The 12,681-nt window shown below is 39.4% G+C and overlaps 1 protein-coding gene across 1 annotated transcript; it reads left to right on the forward strand.

The window, feature by feature from the left end:
- Positions 1 to 3,396: 3,396 nt before the first annotated feature.
- On the forward strand, positions 3,397 to 9,169 carry LOC124288597 (ankyrin repeat and death domain-containing protein 1A-like). The gene is made up of 5 exons (XM_046725147.1): positions 3,397 to 3,493; positions 4,049 to 4,305; positions 5,614 to 5,765; positions 6,441 to 6,640; positions 8,433 to 9,169. Exons 2-5 carry the CDS (start codon positions 4,170 to 4,172, stop codon positions 8,629 to 8,631), a joined length of 687 nt encoding a protein of 228 aa, XP_046581103.1. The 5' UTR covers positions 3,397 to 3,493; positions 4,049 to 4,169; the 3' UTR covers positions 8,632 to 9,169.
- The last annotated feature ends 3,512 nt before the right edge of the window (positions 9,170 to 12,681 follow it).

Below are 12,681 nucleotides of genomic sequence, written 5' to 3' on the forward strand. Positions count from 1 at the left end.
AACATTCATGGCTGGTGTAAATCACATAATGCCAATGTCATCGCTGGGCGTGGGACGGGAAGTGACTGAAAAGCAAATCAGCTCGGAATAGAAGCTGTGTTTCAAAGACAGGTATTTAACATGAAGGACTAGTGCAAAGGACAAGGTATGATAAAGGCCCTTATTGGCCCACAAAATTTCATGATATTCAAAGTTCTACAGCATGATAATTTTAGCATAAAAAATGCTAAATATATTGTTGAAATTACCTCCATATGTTTTCTTTATATGTTTTAGTGCTGTTTTTTCCTCTTTGAAGACCTCAAAGTTAACCTATTTTACAATATCTTCGAAAAACCTGCATTTTCATATTTTCAGAGTGATAAAAAAGTGTGAGCAAAAGCTTGACCCATCCCAATTTTTTTACCACACATGAAGAGAGTAAATTAGAATGCACTCCTAAAAAATTGTGGTGGGTCACGCTTTTGCTCATATCAAAATGTTTAAAAAAGTACATTTTTATTATAACAACATGTTGAGAATGAGATGTTTACTGTATATATTTGCAAGAATGTTGTAAATACTGACTTTTAACACTTACATGGTGTTATTTCAAGCTGTGCCAAGAATGTAATTTCACCTGAAATAGGCCCCTTTGAGGTCAAAACCTGTGATTTTTAGTGCAACGTGATTGGTTATTGTAATAACATGTTGTGAATGAGATGTTTACTGTATACCGGTTGTGAATACTGACTTTTAACACTTACTTGTTAAAATCAAGCTGTGCCCAAAATGTAATTAGACCTAAAATGGGCCCCCTGTGATTTTTCTTGGGACATGATTGGGTATCATAAGTACATGTTGTAAAACTGACCTATAGTTTATGTTTGCAAAGAAAGTTGTGAATAATGAGCTTCTTTGTAATCAAATGGCAGGTAAATGAATTGCTGTCCACAATGTATTGCAACCCTAATTGGGCCCCTTGAAGTTAAAACCTTTTGATTGATGTTGACATGTTTCTTCATCATGAATACCTGTTGTTAAACTGATACTATTTGTATGTAAATAAACTTATAGTTGTATATAAGTCATTATGGCACACTGATATTTCAGATTTCTTGTTATTTTTTCGTGGGAACTGATAAAACCCATTTTGGCCCCTCTGCATTGAAATTATGGCCTCAGATCATTTGAAAAATAGCTTTTTTATGCAAAGCCATCTTGTCTCTAAATAAATAACATGTGTTCAGCCAATTCTGTTTGTGGGCCAAAAACCACCCTTATCATACCTTGTCCTTTTGCAGAAATGACTTTTTAATAACGATCGAAATGGGTTGACCAATATGAATAATCTCTCCATATATGCCTATGAGTATGAAGTCAAGTACATGCAATGCCTTGCAAAAGGTATTTTTGATAAATATAACTTGACAAACGTTCAGCCATTATTTGGGCTGTGGGGTAGCCAAGTGGCTAAAGCGTTCACTCGTCACGCCGAAGACCCGGGTTCGATTCCCCAAATGGTTACTATGTGTGAAACCCATTTTAGGTGTCACCCGCCGTGATATTGCCGGAATATTGCTAAAAGCGGGTAAAACTAAACTCACCCACTCACTTCATTATAACCGACACTGTCCATGTATTTCATGCAGCCCCGACTACAGTTTTATCTTAAACATGTTAAAGTAATTATTACTTGCTTGTTTATTACAATAGTGTTATTGTTATACACAAATACATTTAAATAAATCATTAATACTGTGCCATTCTTTCAAGGTGTATGTATCGTGATATGTATCGTATCGCAGATAAAATATCGCGATACGTATCGTATCGTGACATAGTGTATCGTTCCAGCCATAGTAACGATTGATAACATACCAGAGTAATATCGTTTAGATGTAGATTAAAACAACAATTTTGTAAGTAATTTTTCACTTATGATTTGAAGTGTGAATATCAGAAAAGAGGCAGATATATGTTGAATGTGACACCACATTTAAATTATAATACATATATTATATACCCGTATCAACTCGGAGCATTCATGTCAAGTTGCAAGTTTCGATTTAGGATTCGAGTCGATCATTCCAAACGTCACAATGCGTCACTTTCGCATATGACAAAGTTACATAATCTCACCCAAAATAGGATTTGGGTGTCGGTGTGTGTATGTAAATTGATAGAGGGCGATGTCTTATTGAATGCCTTATTGATCGTCTCCCCAGTGTCGGGTCCAACCTACCTGGACACTTTGTGGGACGTTAATTGCTTCAGCCTGGCAGGGACAAATTGGCAAGAAAACAAACCGACGAGTAAAGTGTTAATTGTGTCGATGGTCAGACACACCTGTTTGTCTATTCCCTTCTTGGGACATTTATAAATAGACCCCATTACCCCAGCGTCGGGGTGGCAACTAATTCTGTGAAGATTTTGCGACAATAAGAGCTATTTAAGAGCACGTATGTGGAATACACACGTTAAATATGTGTACTTATGTGAGTCGCAGAGTGACTTATAAACCTATGTTTCGGTAAGGCAGCAAATGTATATTCTAGGACTTATAGGTTCAGGACTACCTTATCTATTTACTGTGTTACGTTTCACGCTATATTTAGGAAATTTGTATCATTTCGCTTGAATGTCAAACCTGATGGATTTGGAAGCACCACTCGGCATTTTGTATAAATAATTATATATTTTTTAATAACCGGCAATAGAAATTTTGACCAGAGATCTTAAAACGGCGCATTATTGCTCCGTCGGTGTAAATGTAACCTGTTCGTAAGTATTTATTTTAAAACTTTATAATTTAGTTTTAAAGTAGATTTGCTCACAAAGGTCATGTCATTTTGAACAAGCGTAGATGTTCATATCTTGAACAACGCGCGCAGTAAGATGACCGGCAAATCAAATCTTCTCAGTGAATGAAAATATGGATTATGTATTACGGGGTTCATTTCTTGCGTGAACAAATGCAACGATAAAATGGGAGCCCGTTACGTTTCGTGAACATTACTGGAATTGACACTCGGTTACGATTGCGCAGGACGCAACGCCCCAACAGGGCTTGAGCCCGTTACGTTTCGTGAACATTACTGGAATTGACAGATTGGTGACGCAACGCCCCAACAGGGCTAATCGCTTGCATGGTGTTCAGTCACAGTGATTATAGGCCTAGTTACCGTTACGGCCGAGACCTGACTGCGAGTTGAACGCACATTATGCAGCCTAATGGATCGTGAAGCAATTACGTTTGATAACATTATGAAAGAAAATATGTTTGATGCATAACTGATATCATGAAGAGTTATGTTGCGTGTATTTTTATTATCAACCTAAGAATTGTATAGCTAAGCAGAGGCCATATACCGGTCTCTGAGCTAAGTTTCTTGCCCGGCGTCCGTTTCCTACCCGAGCACAGTTTTATAGGAAACCGCTAACTCGAGGGGTTGGGCACCGGCTGTCATGAGGAGAAAGGTCTGTTGTGAAGCCAGCAAAATGTCAACACGATGTAAGTCTCGCTGCACCCCTTGTATTCTCTTTACATATTTGTTAACATTGTTTCTGTTATGTATTTTCAATCAAACCAAATTCGTTATCAGGCTTGCGGATGCAATTCGTCACTTAAGTAACGTCTGTTGATTTGTGTACAGTGGTGAGTCATGATCACTCGCGTGGAGTGGATTTTGATGGAGCGTGTTATTGAATGTTCTTACTTTTCTGTGAATATTATGCTTGCATTATCACCATGATGAAATGAACTCAGTGAACGTATGGAGTGTACGTACAGAACCTGCGAAATCTAGATCTAGTAATCAGCTGTTTAAACCCTCTGTTTAAACATTAAGGATGTCAAGTTCCTGTCTTCTGTTTCTATAAGTATAATAATATTTAGATGAATTTTTATACCACCTTGAGAATGAGTAGAATGTAGAATCTAAATTATTGCCAATGCAATAAATGAATCAGAATTTGTTTTCCTTGAAGTTATACATTTTCATTTCTAACTTGTCCACTTAGATTAAACACTTGTTGATCTTTAAAGTTTTATACACATTTTTTGCAGAAACATTGAAGAATCAGTACCATACCTGTGATGTTGTAATATACACAAGTACTGCAGATGGAGATGTAACGAATAGTCACAGGACATTATCCAGATATCGGTGTGAGGCAACCAGACCGCCATGACTCACAAGTATGTGTTGGCAGCAATCAAGAAGAAGGATGTTGACAAGTTCTTCCAGCTGGTTGATCTGCCAGGATATGATGTGAACACATCGGCAAAGGGTGTTACACCTCTTATTGTGGCAGCCAAAGCAGGTCTGGAACCAGTATATCTGTACATTTTTCTCAAATGATTTAAACAAAAAACAAAATGTACTCCCATCAAATGCAATTTGGCTGGTGTCTTTGTTAATTCTTTTGTAGAGATTTAATGCTGGATGGTAATATAATGTGTCTTACCCCTGAATTTTAGTTGTAAGCACATGACAAGTACACATTGACTGTAGTGCTTAATGCATGTCTGATTTCTTAAAACTGTATGTATACTTCTGTGTGGCACATTGTGACTTAGCACCCCTGGTCATAAGACAAAGCTAGAATCATTGTTTATGAGCCATGCCTCCTGTTTGTAGACCTGTGAGTAGTTTACTCACTCTCTCCATGTTGTAGGCCAGTGTCACTCACTCTCCCCATGTTGTAGGCCTGTGTCACTCACTCTCCCCATGTTGTAGGCCAGTGTCACTCACTCTCCCCATGTTGTAGGCCAGTGTCACTCACTCTCCCCATGTTGTAGGCCAGTGTCACTCACTCTCTCCATGTTGTAGGCCTGTGTCACTCACTCTCTCCATGTTGTAGGCCAGTGTCACTCACTCTCTCCATGTTGTAGGCCAGTGTCACTCCTCTCTCTCCATGTTGTAGGCCAGTGTCACTCACTCTCTCCCATGTTGTAGGCCAGTGTCACTCACTCTCCCATGTTGTAGGCCAGTGTCACTCACTCTCTCCATGTTGTAGGCCAGTGTCACTCACTCTCTCCATGTTGTAGGCCAGTGTCACTCACTCTCCCATGTTGTAGGCCAGTGTCACTCACTCTCCCATGTTGTAGGCCAGTGTCACTCACTCTCTCCATGTTGTAGGCCAGTGTCACTCACTCTCCCATGTTGTAGGCCAGTGTCACTCACTCTCCCATGTTGTAAGCCAGTGTCCACTCACTCTCCCATGTTGTAGGCCAGTGTCACTCACTCTCCCATGTTGTAGGCCAGTGTCACTCACTCTCCCATGTTGTAGGCCAGTGTCACTCACTCTCCCTATGTTGTAGGCCAGTGTCACTCACTCTCCCCATGTTGTAGGCCAGTGTCACTCACTCTCCCCATGTTGTAGGCCAGTGTCACTCACTCTCCCCATGTTGTAGGCCAGTGTCACTCAATATTCCATGTTGTAGGCCAGTGTCACTAACTCTCCCCATGTTGTAGGCCAGTGTCACTCACTCTCCCCATGTTGTAGGCCAGTGTCACTCAATATTCCATGTTGTAGGCCAGTGTCAATCACTCTCCCTATGTTGTAGGCCAGTGTCACTCACTCTCCCCATGTTGTAAGCCTGTGTCACTCACTCTTCCCATGTTGTAGGACTGTGTGTGGTGACAGAGAAATTGGTCAGTATGGGTGCTGACCTGAACGTGAGAGACAGCGATGGGAGGACTGCGCTGCTGCATGGTTGTCTGAACGGCAACAGTGACGTTGTCAGGCAGCTACTGTATGCCGGCAGCGACACAAACAATGTGAGTACAACATGTTAATTGCAGTAGTGATGTCACCCAACATTCATTAATGTTTTGTACTGAGATGTAGAGATTGAACTTTGGAACTGCCCACTGTGTCAAGACAGTTGGGTTCAAATCCCGGATGGGACTCGACCTGACAAATGTACTAGAATATGTAGTTTACAGAGAAAGTGTAATCCCAAATATGACATATATTAGTTTTTCTTGTGTTTAACATATTCCAAGATCATGTTGAAGTAGAATTTCAAGATATTTGTAGGGCAGCCATATATGGTATCTCTAATGTGTCTAGCAAGTACTTTAGGTTAAGTTCAAATGTTGATAAAAAAGATGTGAGTATGTGATTTAACAGTTTGTTTGGTGTTGTTAATGTTTTCATAAAGCAAATGCAAAACAGCCACAAAACACAGCTCATAAGTTCATTTGTGGGGAATTTGAAGGACATTATAAGTGCACTTACATGTAAAATGATTGAAAAACTTGAATCTACTGGCAAGCTGAAGGTAGTCAAAGCTGTACTGCTTGTTGACAGTAAGAAGATAGCTTCAGCCTGGTAACATGCAGTTATCTCTCACTGAGAGTTGCTTGGACTAGAGTTGATTATATTACTGCATGCAAGGATTCTGTTGACTGTCTTTAACTCACTCACTGACTATATCTTCCTACTTTCAGTGCACAGTGAATGGTGACTTTGCCCTCCATGAATCCATCACCAGTGGGGACACAGACACCGTCCAGACTCTGTTAGAAGCGGGCACTGACGTCAACAAGTCTAACTGCATCTCCGGCTACACCCCCCTCATGCTGGCACTGCTCAATGGGTTCGGGGACATTGTCCGCCTGCTGCTCCAATACAATGCCAACCTTAACCAGTGAGTATACACACACAGACATCTAGTTTTGGAATTGTGATGCAACCAGATACAGATACCAGAACTCACCACAAAGACATCTTGTATCAAAACCACTAGATCATGTTGTTTGGCAGAGAACCATGAACCTATTTTGAATTTCTTTTCTGTCTTAAATGATAAATAATGCTCATTTATATTATTCAGCGTCAAATTTAAATGGTATTAATTGATGTTGAAACAGGGCTGTGGGGTTCCTTGTGAAATTATGTTGGTTTCTACAACCTGAACTACCCGTGAAGGTCCGGGTTAGAATTGATCTTCAGTAACTCATGCTTGTGACTAACAGGTGACTAACAGGATCGGGTGGTCAAGCTCGCTGACTTGGTTGACACATGTCATTGGTTCCCATTTGCGCAGATCGATGCTAATGCTGTTGATCACTGGATTGTCTGGTCCAGACCAGATTATTTACAGACCGCCGCCATATAGCTGGAATATTGCTGAGTGTGGCGTAAAACAAAACTCACTCGCTCACTACAACCTGAACTAGGTGTTAGTTTAGGTGTCATGGCAACAACAGAAGTGTTGGCCTGGCATTGTATCAGTGTGTGATGCCATGCAGCATAAGTGACAAGGCAGTCTCTGTAAATAACAATATTAGAAATACATTTCCATGTATACCAGACTTTAACACTACAGTTAAGAAACAGATTAAGTTGCAACTGTGCATGGTCTATACACATACAATGTGATTTTTCGTACATGAAGGTATTCAGTTGACTGCAAATTCAGCAGAATCTTTTCATATCATCTCTGTAATTGAAATACAGGATTGTCTCCCTTCGATTGTTCTCAGGTTGTTAAACATATTGTCAGTTTTACTACTCACCATGCATCAAAACATACATTGTTTCAAGTATCTTCATGGTTCCTGTTTAAAATACGACATGATCACGATCTATGCTGTCAATAAGAGCCCAATGGCCATTGAATTGCAAAACATGAGCCTCTGTCGACCCACAGTCATTAAACTCACATGCTGCTTAGTGTTGTGGATCTTGTGAAGTGAGAACCTGACTGACAACATTCATGATGATTAGTGAAGGTCTCTCAGCTAGACGTTGCTTGTATTGATATTTTATATTGATTGTATTGATATTGTATCATCACTTGATCTCAAGCTTGTTGTGTAACATACTTGCAGTAAACAAGTCTCAGTTTGCTCTAACCAGAATGAATGACTTGCATATTATAGTATGTAAATAATTAACACTTGTTAGCCCAATAAAATAATCTATTCTCTATGGAATTAATAATTCAATAAATGGCTCAAGTAACCAACTGAACTTACCTTTTTGAGCATTGTTCCAATTTGCATGTATCTAGAGTTACCTCCCTTTTACCAAACAAATGCTTTCGATATATTGGAAATTGGTTTGATTTGTTTTTATGCAATTCAAACATTAGGGTTATCACTATTATAATATTATCAGTTGAGAATTAGACAACTTTAATAAGTTTGAAAAAGTTATTTCTATATTTTGAAAATGTCTTTTGTCAGAATTGACTTTTGAATTGTCTAACATGGGGCTAGGCATTGCTGCTACAGGTTACAGGCTGCCTGGAAGAAAGATTCACAGCCTTTCAGTTGATATTTGCTTGATTGTTTGCTTGTTTGGATTACTGGCAGATAAATGTATAAACTGTAATTCCCAAACTGCAATGATTACATGAAATATGTAGTCTGACTGCTGTGACTTCAGTTGGTTTGTTGTAAGAATGTGTTTTATAAACTGTTTCCTCTGTTCAGGTCCATCATGGAAGGTGACACAGCTCTTCATCTGGCTGTTCAGGTTGCTCCACCAGATGTGATCGCGGATCTGATCCTTGCTGGGTGTCACATGGACATTCTGAACAACATGGGGGGAGACACCCCTCATTGTGTCAGTGTACGAGGGCCGCATCGATGCTGCGCGCTTGTTGATCCTCTCCGGCTGCTGCATCGATAAGTACGACTACTTCTCCCCACTCTGTGTCGCATGTGTGCAAAACAATGCCATCATGGTTCGATATCTCCTCTCTGAAGGTTACAACGTCAGCAAAGACAATTCAGTGAAACAGAATCTATTTTTCAAATTTGAGGACAACTACCCTGAACTTTTCTCCTTCATATTTGAGGAAAGATGTGTGAAGCCCATGAGCCTACGCGAGATCGCACGGGTTCGCGTCCGTCGGTTACTAGGTCCTGACGTGTCCGGTCGTATTTCACAACTGTCACTTCCTGGGATCCTGAAGGAGTGGGTGGTACAGGATGTGATCTACTGAGTCCTGAATCCATCACCATCAGTGTAGGGGTTAATATCAAAGACACTCAGACCTCTCCTCACACACTATGAGCCTATGCAAATCGGACAGGTTTGCTTCCATGGGTTACAGGATCAGTGTATGGGTGAATATCAAAGACACTCAGACCTCTCCTCACACACTATAAGCCTATGCGAGATTGCAAGGGTTCGAGCCTGTCATTTACTAGGCCTTGATGTGTCTGGTCAAGGGGCGGTGGGGTAGCCTAGTGGTTAAAGCGTTGGCTCGTCACGCCGAAGACCCGGGTTCGAATCCCCACATGGGTACTATGTGTGAAGCCCATTTCTGTTGTCCCCAGCCGTGATGTTGCTGGAATATTGCTAAAAGTGGCGTAAAACCTAAGTCAGTCAGTCAGTCAGTCTGGACAAATTGGCACAAATGTCACTTCCTGGAATCCTGAAGGAGTTGGTGAGGATGTGACATACTGAGTCCAGAATCTGTCGAGATCAGTGTAGAAACTTGGACCTCACACACCATGAGCCTATGTGAGATCGCACAGGTTTGCTTCCATGGATTACTAGGTCCTGACGTGTCCAATCATATTTCTGAACTGTCACTTCCTGGCATCTTGAAGGAGTGGGTTATACAGGATGTGATGTACTGAGTCCAGAATCCATCACGATCAGTATAGGGGAATCATGTAGGGACACATTCAACTCTGCTCATTTACTCGCCCACTGTTTTCTATTCTTCCAAGTTTCCACTAAAGCAGTTAAAGTCCTGTGTTTATTGTAGGTCTATACATATTTATCACCTCAGACAGCCAACATGCTGAGATCATATAAACTGGGCAGTGAACAATTCCAGACAGTTGTAACTTTGACAAACTGTATACTTGTGTGTTATGTATTTGCAGTGTAACCATGAACTATGTTTTCTACTTGCAGAAAAGTTATTGACTCTTGTTTTTAACTTTCCTATTGAAAGTTTTACCTTTTTAAAATAATCATTAAAGTGTGATATTTATTTATAATACTGATTCCAATAATTAAGAAAAGATTGACATCGGCTCTCAAGCTGTTTATGCAAAGTTTACAATGTCACGTTAGAATATTCTGAGAAACTAACACAGGTAGTTGAAGTATTGAGGGTAAGATTCAATATGATTTGTATACACTGACTGTCATTTTATTGAAGGAAAGTGTTTCTCTGGAGGAGGTTGAGTGTATAATTTTTTCACTGATTTTTATATATTTACAATGTGTGATAAAGAATTTGTATAGGTCAATGTATCATTTTTAATGCTCTTGACAAACTTTATTTAAGATATATTTTGACATGTATGCAGAAATGCAATGTCCACATCTGTTTGTCATTATTGAGATGTATACTGCTTGTCTTTCTGACGTCTATTCATTAGAATTACTTGCCAAACTAAGTGTGTGTCAGTCACATACAAGGTAATGAAATTGCCATATAATTATTAACTTAATGGATTTTTAGAGTAAGACAAGATTTAAGTCATATTGATTCTTTTATGGAGTTTTGTGAAATTATACTAGTTTTTTGTTCCATAAATCTCTGAGACTATCTTGACACCCATATGTTAACATAGGCAGGAAATGTACTATGATTGGATTATGGAACAGTTACAGAAATCATTTCATGTTAAAAACTGTACAAAGATTTTGAAAATAACAGGATCAAAAATATGAAAGAATAGGTGTTTCTCTGAACGGGAAAAAGGTGTGTCCAAGGTGCTTGTTTCAATTTGAGTGTTTGTTCACAGACATGACCAAGATAATATATTGTTGTTATGCTTATTTATTTACACAAGATCTGATTTTATGGATTTTATTATTCAATCTTTCCTTACTTTCTTGCCATTGCGATGTGATGTGTTTCTCTCACTAGGAATCACTACATATAGTATATATATATGCAATATTTTACCCATTCCTTTTAACAGTATGTTCCAGTCATATTTGTAAATATGTCATTGTTTGAAAAACCTGTGAATTGTATAGTGTTTCACCAGATGTTAAAATGTATTAAGTGCACTGAAATATTTTTGTGGTAGGAGTGTGTACAGATGAAAGGTTACATAAGTGTCATGATACTGTTACTATGGTGACAATGATAACTGCACTAAAATGTTAGCTTTAAAGACATTTAGCTCTGAACACGACAGAGAGTCTCTTTGCAAGGAGTTATGGTCTTATGTGTGCACTGGGGTATACTCTCTTGTGTTTATATTTCATGGTGGCACTGTCACAGAGATGCACAAGTGTCAATCCGTTACGTGTTGAATCCGGATATCCTGAATCAATAATTAAGAAATATTCAAAATTGTGTTTGTTTTATTTATAGTGTCCACTGCCACCTTCTCCATGACACTGATGGCCCAGCAGGGTTAGATTATTGCAATTCTCTTCGACAGAGTTGTGTCCCTTGTTCATGCCAGGATCAGGTGAGCTGGGACCAGCAGGCTTCAAATCCCAAATTCTCATATGTCATGATCATGTCTGGCTCATCATACCTGAGTTCATGGGTTTCACCAAATCAGTGGAAGATCTTCATTCCCTCGGGCAGTGGGGTAGCCTAGTGGTTAGAGCATTTGCTTATACACATCGAAGACCCAAGACCCGTGAAGGTTCGGGTTAGAATGAGTTTTCAGTAACCCATGCATGTCATAAGAGGCGACTAACCGGATCGGGTGGTCAGGCTCGCTTACTTGGTTGACACATGCGCAGATCGATGCTCATGCTGTTGATCACTGGATTGTCTGGTCCAGACTCAATTATTTACAGACTGCCGCCATATAGCCCGAATATTGGTCAGGGCAGCAAAGACCCGAGTTCGATTCCCCACATTGGTACAATATGTGAAGCCCATTTCAGGTGTTCCCTGCCATAGTATTGGTGGAATATTGCTAAAAGCAGTGTAACACTAAACTCACTCGCTCACTTCATCCCTTTCAACTGTTCCATCATTAAATTACTGCTCCATGGTAACTGAAATACTTTTCAAAGTGACCTTAGATCTGACTCACTGTCTACTGCATAAGCCTTGACAGGTTAGAATCCTCAGCACTGAGACCCGTTCCTCGAGATATGCATTGATGCAGCCTGAGAACCGTGCAGCTGATTACATACATTAAAGAACAAATATGCACATTCATTAATATCGTCTCTTGTCTTAAACCTGGAAATCTGTAACCATGACATCGGCCTACTTACTGGGAACTGTGATAAAGTGATGTTGTTCTTGATGTTTCAACATGACACTGTACTTTATGCAACTCATTGTAAATACTTATTTCATCTAATTCTGTTTTTAGTATTGTTTTCTTTTGTTGAGTTTTATAGTTTATGGTATTAATGTTGCAAACCATAGACCTAGAACAAAGAATTGACTTCAGTATATGTGATGTTCCAGAGTTATTAACATAAGAACCAGCATCCCTTTAGTGGTTAGGTATGGCAAAATGCTGAAACGTATTGAAGTCATGTTTTAGAAATACATATGTCACAATGATACAGATTGTTGTCTCAATGTTTGACTCTAAACGAATCAAACATCAGTTCAATGTCCGTGGCTTCATACAGCTCTGTAGTGCAATACAAGCCTTTTCTGTTCACCCGAATACAGTAGTCTCTTGGTGACTGTGTCTGAAATATTGTGTTTGTTTTATGGAAACACAAAAGAAACAAAATGATTTGTCAATTAAATGTTACAGAATCACTTGTAATTTA

This window comes from Haliotis rubra, unplaced genomic scaffold, assembly GCF_003918875.1.
Source record: "Haliotis rubra isolate DU_JTF1 unplaced genomic scaffold, ASM391887v1 Scf420, whole genome shotgun sequence".
Lineage (NCBI taxonomy): Eukaryota > Metazoa > Mollusca > Gastropoda > Lepetellida > Haliotidae > Haliotis > Haliotis rubra.